Source organism: Leucoraja erinacea, chromosome 4, assembly GCF_028641065.1.
Source record: "Leucoraja erinacea ecotype New England chromosome 4, Leri_hhj_1, whole genome shotgun sequence".
Lineage (NCBI taxonomy): Eukaryota > Metazoa > Chordata > Chondrichthyes > Rajiformes > Rajidae > Leucoraja > Leucoraja erinaceus.
The window spans coordinates 98,885,365-98,894,342 of record NC_073380.1 but is presented as its reverse complement, the minus strand read 5'-3'; the positions used below and the strand labels follow the sequence as shown (position 1 = coordinate 98,894,342).

General features: G+C 41.6%; 1 protein-coding gene across 2 annotated transcripts in view; it reads left to right on the top strand.

Annotated features, from left to right (window-relative positions):
• Positions 1-4,558, top strand: part of grhl2b (grainyhead-like transcription factor 2b) — a 167,675-nt gene extending 163,117 nt beyond the window's left edge. For both annotated transcript variants that reach the window (XM_055634853.1, XM_055634852.1), the window contains exon 16: positions 3,369-4,558. In XM_055634853.1, coding sequence (XP_055490828.1) covers positions 3,369-3,483 — 115 coding nt within the window. In that variant the 3' untranslated portion in view covers positions 3,484-4,558. The remainder of the gene's footprint in view (positions 1-3,368) is intronic.
• The last annotated feature ends 4,420 nt before the right edge of the window (positions 4,559-8,978 follow it).

Below are 8,978 nucleotides of genomic sequence, written 5' to 3'. Positions count from 1 at the left end.
ACTCCAGCGAGTACAGGCCCAGTGATATCAAACGCTCATCACACATTAACCCAATCATCCCTGGGATTATTCTCGTAAACCTCGTCCGGACTCTCTCCAATGCCAGTATATCGCTCCTCAGATATGGGGCCCAAAAATGCTCTCAATACTCCATCTGCGGTCTGATCAACCTCAGCGTTACAGCCCTGTTTTTATATTCTAGCCTTCAAAATGAATGCTAACATTGCATTTGCCTTACTACCGATTCAACTTGCAAATGATCATTATGGGATTCCTACACAGGCACACTCGAGCCCTTTGCACCTCTGATTTTTGGATCCTCTCCCCATTTAGAAAATAATCTGTGCCCTATTCCTACTACCAAAGTGCATGACCGCACTCTTTGCCACACTGTATTCAATCTGCCACTTTTTTGCCCACTCTCCCATCCTGCCCAAGTCCTTCTGCAGACTCCCTGCTTCCTCGACACTATCTGCCCCATCCACCTATCTCCATAACATCAACCAAGCCAGTTCTATGTTATCACACTTGCGCATAGACTCTCTACATATTAGGGGTAATTTTCAGAAGTCAATTAAATTGCACCTTATTAGGATGTGGGAGCAAATTGGAGCACCCAAAGGAAACCTACAAGGTCACAGGGAAAACATGCAAACTCCACACAGATAGTGCCCGAGGTCTGGATCAAAGCCAGGTCTGTGCTGAGAGGCAGCAGCTCTACCAGCTGTGCCATCCAAATCGTCTACTGTAAATTATTCCTTGCCTTGATGGTTGGTTATTGGTAGAATTGTAAGTGTACGCAATGAAAGATTACAAGGAAAATAATGATGACATGGTATTGATGGGGGTGGCATAGACTTGATGGGATGAACGGCCTAGTGCTGTAAGGAAATATGAGAAATTTAAATATCAGGATACTGCTTGAGCAACTTTAACTAAAGCCCGAGAAGATTGTAGCTGTTAATTTCAGCCCCGTTCACAAACCCTGTTCCCAAGTTTCCTTGTTGGATGCAACATGTGCGAGTCAAAGAGAAGCTTCTAGCTATATATTCCACCTCAGTAATATCACCCTACTCTGTTGCTGAAATGATCATTCGTGTCTATGACAACCTGATCCACCATTCAAATATACACCAGGCTGGCCCACCCATTTTACATGGGAATAGGTGGAAGTTGATATGATATGCCATTTGTTGTCACTATACATGTACAGTGAAACTGAAAGCTGCTCGTACTCAGTGCATACATACAATTTTACACAAAAAACAAGAAACAGAAAAACAAAACAGAAGGGAGATGGGGGGGGGAATAGGTGCACAAATTCTACGGCGCTACATACATATATACATATATACAGATGGAAGTCCGTGTTGGGCGGTGTAGTCAGTGCATGTGTGGATTTGAATTTATGGTAGATATAATTCTCGGGAAGCAGCTATTCCTGAGTCTGTTTGTCCTGGATTTGATGCACCTATAGCGCCTTCCAGAGGGCAGCAGGTCGAACAGTCCAAACGCAGGATGGGAGCTGTCTTTGGTGATCTTCTTTGCCCTGCTAAGGCAGCGGGAGTTTGTTAGGTTGTTAACAGAAGTTTTGACAATGCCCTTCATTTACCCATTGCCTTTAAAGTTTACCGATCAACATTGGATCATTAAAAAGATCTCGATTTCTCAAATCCTTCTCCATCACTATCTACCCATGAATGTGCCACCCTACCTGGACAGTTGTCTTCTTCCAATTTTGGCTTCCTCATGAATGGTTCATCATTAGCAGCCGTGCCTTCAGCTGCCAAGACTCCAACCTCTATTTTCCACTCTCCCTTCATTTCCTTTTGATCCTCCTTAATAGTGCTCCTTAAACCCTTCTTTCTAAGGTTTCAATTGTTTGCGATTCCTTTTACTTAAGTGGCTTGGTGTCAAATTTTTGCGAACATTCCTTTTGAATGCCTTGATGCATTTAGTCACGATGAGGGTGATTTACGAGAAGTGGTTTTATATTCTCTGAATAACCTTCAATAAGATTAAAATACAAAAGGCAATGCTACGCTTTTTTTCTCGAACCGACCACAACTTATATATTTAACTGCTTTTGGCAATTATAGGAACTATGGCTGCTGAATTATAAGTGATTCGTTTAGATGTAATTTATCAGTTATTAGTAATAAGTATATCATGGGTTTTGTGATAATGTTGAAGAATGTTGGGGCCATTAAAAAATGAATGTAAGAAATTTTTATTTTTTTTAATTAAAAAATGGTCCAATGGAACATTTTAATCTTAACCTCATGATTTAAAACTGTTATTCTGTACAAATCCCGCTGTGAGTTGTTCCCTTCTTTGTAACCTCCATCAATCCTGCAACAGATCACTGCATTTATCGAGTTCTGTTGTCCAATGCATCCCTGATTTCCTCCAGCCTACTAGTGGCATCTCACCATGTAGCTCATTGTCACATAGAAACATAGAAAATAGGTGCAGGAGTAGGCCATTCGGCCCTTTGAGCCTGCACCGCCATTCAATAGGATCATGGCTGATCATCCAACTGAGTATCCTGTACCTGCCTTCTCTCCATACCCCCTGATACCTTTAGCCACAAGGGCCACATCTAACTCCCTCTTAAATATAGCCAATGAACTGGCCTCAACTACATTCTGTGGCAGAGAGTTCCAGAGATTCACCACTCTCTGTGTGAAAAATGTTTTTCTCATCTCGGTCCTAATGGATTTCCCCTTTATCCTTAAACTGTGACCCCTTGTCCTGGACTTCCCCTACATCGGGAACAATCTTCCTGCATCTAGCCTGTCCAATCCCTTAAGAATTTTGTAAGTTTCTATAAGATCTCCCCCCTCAATCGTCTAAATCATACTGCTAAACGCACACAAGACAGTGGGTCAGGAAGGTGAAGACTGTTTTCCCCACCATTTATTTTACAGGAAGGAGTTGAGTGAGGGGTTGGTTAGACCTGATCAAGGGGAATGAAGAGGGATAAACTGAGCCATTGAACTTGAGTTTGACTTGATTTTATTTATGTATAGTATTATTTGATATGATTTGGATAAAGCTTTGCACTCGGTACATGTGACAAATGAATCTTAACCTATATACTAAGCTGAAAATGGGCCCTAAAAATGAGTGTTAATTTTATTTTTAAATATATATATAATGCACTGTCATTTTAATTACATATATTAATTGATTAATTGATGGCCAGAGTAGAAACTTGGTATTGGAAGTTAGATAATAATGGCATCAATATGGCAAAGAATTGTGTCGTGTTAAAAATGTTCTGATCCACAGAAGTATATCGGCAAGTCTAGTGCAGCAGCAATATTCTTTATACAATAACCAACCTTTCTCCTTTGTTAAACTAGAATTTTGGTAAACATGGATGACAACATCATTGAACACTACTCTAATGAAGATACATTCATTCTCAACATTGAAAGTCTGGGTGAAAGTTTCAAGATCACACTGAGTGAAATTTAACAAAGACTTGGGAGAACCTTTCAACAAAATGTACTTCAGAGTTGGATCGCAACTTGGTCATCTAGCTTTCACAGCCTGACTGTTCATTAACTAGTGGTGACTGATGAAAAGAGGTTTGCTCCGATCAAGTGAACACATTTCATGAAGCTGAACTGGCATGTCTCTTTACTTCATAAAGTTCAGATATTGACAGCTTCAGACACTACTGCATTAACTGTCCCAAAGACTTCAGAACGAGCATTGTGACGATGTTACTTAGAATATGATATTTTAGCTACTAGACAATTAAATAGGTACAGATGGATGCAATCATGCCCGGTGTCCTTGTTTTCAACTCCATGCTAATTGTAGTCAGATTTGTGTTGTGGTCATCTGTTCCAAATACCCGTTTTTCCATAGTAGAAGCATTTGTTGATACCTCAGAAGACAAGCTTGTGAATGAGAAGGTAAATGTCATTCCAGCTGTTCCTTCAATTGGAAAGCAATGTGTTTTATTAGCTTTTAAAGTAATTGAAAGCTTGTACATCATCTGATTACGTTATTCAAATACATAAGCAATTAAGATTGTTAGACCAAATGTTGCATTAGGCCATACAGAATCACCTGTGTGTCCACCTTGTTTCTTGTCTATGTAACAAGGGTATGTACCGATAATATCACCTTGAGTAGAATCTGACACTAACTGAAATAGAGATTAGCATCTATAATTGTAAAAATGTCTATAATGTGCAATATTAAATATTACATAAGGCATATTTACTGCCATTATGCTTTCTTGGGGTTGAGGGTTTCTGTGGTAGTTGCGTATATTTTTATTTTTAAATGTAAAACATGTTTCCTTTTGTCCATATGTTATGTTTGAAAGGCACCATGAGATTTTACAAAATGACTATAAACTGCAATCCAGGGTATTTAAAGGACTTGGGAAACTTGAATGTTTTTACAAATTGAGCAATACTGTATACAAGGTAATATTTTTAGAAATGGGAGTTGGGATCTTTTCAGACTTTAAAAAGACAGTTGTATTTTATTTTTTGTACAATTTTTTAAGAGGAAAATAAACAGTGTACATTGACGTCTGGTGTAATTAATAAGGACGTGATATCAGGTCAGACACCTCTTGCAGTTGCACGTGGAGTTAATTTGGAATTCAATGGCTTCTCCCCCATTCCCTTCATCTTTTATTGTGACATTCCTCTTGACATCACATTATTCCTCTCGTTTGCTGCTCCTCTACACCTTCCCCTTTCCTATTCCAAGGATCTGGAGTTTCAAGTTGACTTGTGTTTTATTTCATGTACAGCTTATGCTTTTTGTTTCTTTGCCCCCCTCCTCCCCCCTCTCCCTTCCCTCCCAGCTACTGTAGCAGAGCTGTCAAAATATTGCTTCTTCCAACTAACTTTTAATTACATGGTCATCTTTAATGTGAATTATCAAGTCTATGTTGCATATGTTACTGAGCTCTTTGACTAATTACTTACAAGCATCAGATTATTAAGTTGTACATCTTGGCATCATCACCGCACTATAACTCCACTGAACCCTTTTTTGTGCCAGCCACACAATAACATGTTTTTTTGTAAGAGTGTTGCTTATAAAACAGTTGGGTCAAATGTTTGTGCCATGAGTAATTATTGCTGTAATTTCAGCTTCAGACTAATTGAGATTGAGTTGCAACAGTCTGAAGAAAGATTGATGCTTTTGTTGAGAGAAGGCAACTTTGGACATTATGATTACTCTACCTCAAACTTTACAAATTAAACAAGAATTGGAACGGCTGTAAAGCAATGCCTGGGAAACTTTGGCGAGATGAACTTGTCTAAAGGAAGAAGGAATGAAGAGTGAGCAGAAGACCAAATCTGAACGCAGGATGCTGAAACGAGCAGAAGAGTATGCGTCATTACATCTCAGCAGCACTTAAAATTGCTTCATTTCTCTAAAAAATTGACTTTTTCTAAACACTCAAAAATGAATTATTCAGTTGCATATCCAAAGTGTTGCTCCCCAAAATATTCAACTTGAAATACCTTTTGTACATTCTTGCTAACCCCGTCCTTTGTCTTCTCGCTGTGGATTTGCAACTGTTCAGGATCGCAGAATGGTCACAATATATTCGGACTGTCAAGTCTACCTGCTAGATCAGTATCAGCAATTTTTGTAGGCCTGTGTTCTTGTTATCTCTTCATAACTCTGCAAATTCTTTTGTGGATACTAATTATTTTTTAGATCTCCATTGCATGCTATTATTGAATGTCCCTCCACTTGAATTTCCATGGCAAACCATTCCGGACTCTTAACCGCTAGGTGTGTAAAAGGTTTTCCTTGCAACCTCAGGCAATACTTGTCCATCCCTCTCTTCCCTTCCCATAATTCAGGGAGCAAAATAATCATTTGTGGTGAAGCAGCACTCCTTCCAAGCTTGTCGGCTGCATCGGGTCTTCATTACCTTGGCCAAACCAAGCTTAGATTGGATGACCTGCAAAAAAAAAGACAAAGTGCTGGAGTAACTCAGCAGATCAGTCAGCACATCTGGACAACATGGGTAGGTGATGTTTCAGGACCAGACCCTTCTTGACTAATTGTGGTTGGAGCAGGATAAAGTATGGCACATGATAGGTGAATAAAGGAGATTTTCTTTTTTAATTGGCAGATAGTTGGACGCAAGCCAAAGAAACAAAAAGTGTGAGATAAGGATAGAAGTGGTGTGAATTGTGAAGCCAGAGATAAAGGAATAAAGGGGAGGGGGGGAAATGGGAGAAATGGGTGTGAATCCATGGGGCACAGGGAAGAGACGAGGGGGAAAAAGAGCCAGTCGGTTATTTACTTAAAATTGTAACTTAGGATTCTATGTTCATACCATTAAGTTGTAAGCTACACAAACAGAATATGGTGCTGTTCCTCCAGTTTGTATGTGACCTCACTCTGGCAATAGAGAAAACCCAGGACAGAAAGATCAGTATGGGAAAGGGAGTTAAAGTTGTTAGCAACTGGGAGATCCAGCAGTCCTTTGTGGACCAAGCGTATGTGCTTGGCCAAACAGTCACCTAGTCTAGATTTGGTCTCGCCAATGTAAAGGAGGCCACAATGGGGACACTGAATGCAGTGGATGAGGTTAGAGTAGGAGCACATGAACCTCTTGTCTCACTTAGAAGGAATGCAGGGGTCCTTGGATGGGTGTGAGGGAGGATATTACATCTCCTGAAGTTGCAAGGGAAAGTACCTGGGAGGGAAAGGATAAGTGAACCAAGTAGTTGTGGAGTGAGCGATCTCTTTGGAGGAGGAAAACAGTGGTGGGATCACTTTGAAGGTAGCGGAAATCTTGGTGAATGATGTGTTTGGATGCGGAGGCTGGTGGGATGGAAGGTAAGGAGCAAGAGCAGAACTACGGGCCACAGAGGAGATTTGGGTAAGGGATCATGTATGGCAGCAAGAGGGAAACTCATTTTTTAGTTTAAAAAATGGGCATCTCGGATGTTTTGGAATGGAAAGCCTCATTGTGGAGCAGATGCAGCAGAGAAGGAGAAATTAGGATTATGGGATGACTTCATTGCCAGAGGCAGGATGGGAGAATGGTGTAGTCCAGATAACTGGGAGTGGGTTCATACCATTAAGTTGTAAGCTACACAAACAGAATATGGTGCTGTTCCTCCAGTTTGTATGTGACCACACGGCATGGCGTTTGGAGAACACCCAGGTCCAGAAACATCATGTATTTGCCCACAGTGTATAGTGGGTTTGTAGTAGAGATGTCGAAATTAGGATTATGAGATGGCTGTTTCCAGAGGCAGGATGGAGAATGGAGTAGTCAAGAAACTGGGAGTAGAAACATAGAAATTAGGTGCAGGAGTAGGCCATTCCTCCCTTCGAGCCTGACCGCCATTTAATATGATCATGGCTGATCATCCAACTCAGTATCCCGTACCTGCCTTCTCTCCATACCCTTTGATCCCCTAATGGAGGCAAGGGCCACATCTAACTCCCTCTTAAATATAGCCAAGGTGAACTGGCCTCAACTACCCTCTGTGGCAGAGAGTTCCAGAGATTCACCACTCTGTGTGAAAAAAAGTTGCGATTTGGTGGCAGATAAAGAATATCATCTCGGTTTTAAAACAACTTTTTGATGTGACCAACCTTATCCTTAAGCTGTGACCCATGTCCTGGACTTCCCCAACATCGGGAGGACAATCTTCCTGCATCTAGCCTGTGTCCAACCCCTTAAGAATTTTGTAAGTTTCTATAAGATCCCCTCTCAATCTCCTAAATTCTAGAGAGTATGGAAATGTAAAGTCTATGCCCCAGTCTTTCTTCATAAGACAGTCCCCTGGAATCCTGAACGGAAAATCAGTCTGGTGAACAAGGTTTCTGCACTCCCCTCTATGACAATGGAATGTTCTTCCTCAGATTTGGAGACCAAAACTGCATGCAATACTCCAGGTGTGGTCTCACCAAGACCCTGTACAACTGCAGTAGAACCTCCCTGCTCCTATACTCAAATCCTCTTGCTATGAAAGCCAACATACCATTCGCTTTCTTTACTGCCTGCTGCACCTGCACGCCTACCTTCAATGACTGGAAGGAATAGAGAGGTGTCAGTCAAAGTGAATTTGTGGGCAGGGTGGAATTAGTGGTAAAATTGATGAAATTCAATGAGTTCTGCATGCGATGTAATTGTCGATGTGGCAGATAAAGAATATGGGGTTGGTGTCTGTATGCTTGGAACAACAACTTTTTGATGTGACCAACAAAGTCAGACACGGCTCGGGCTCAGGCAAGTGCCCATGGCTACGCGAGAAAGCAAAATTGTTGAGGGCGAGGACAATTTCTACCAGGCAGAGGAGAGTGTTAGTAGAGGGGAACTGCTTGAGTCTCTGTTCAAGTAAGAACCGGAGGACCTTGAGATCCTGGTGGGGGATGGAGATGTAAAGGTACTGACTGCCCACAGTAAAGATGAGGCAATGAGAGCTTATGCCCCTGTCCCACTTAGGAAACCTGAACGGAAACCTCTGGAGACTTTGTGCCCCCAACCAAGGTTTCCGTGCGGTTCCCGGAGGTTGCAGGTAGTGGAAGCAGGTAAGGAGACTGACAAAAACCTCCGGGAACCTCACGGAAACCTTGGGTGGGGCTTAAATGTCCCAGATTTTGCCGTTCAGGTTTCCTAAGTGGGACAGGGGCATTAGTAATTGAAAGCTATCAAAGAGTTGAAGGTCATGCGAGGTGCCTCGGATGTCAAGAGATTGGATAAGGGTGGATAGGATGGAATTAAGGTATTTAGAGATAAATCAATGGGACATCGCAGCAGGCAGAGACAATGGGTCTGCCAGGGCAGTCCTGTTTGTTGATTTGAGGAAGGCGAGAGAAGCAGACAGTGTGGAACAAAGATTGGAGGCTGTGGAGTGAGATTGGCAGAGATGATGAGATCAGTAACAGTCTGAGAGAAGATGGCATGGAGATCAACTGTGAGTTCATGGGCAAGGAGTATTTTTAGGCATGTGGAG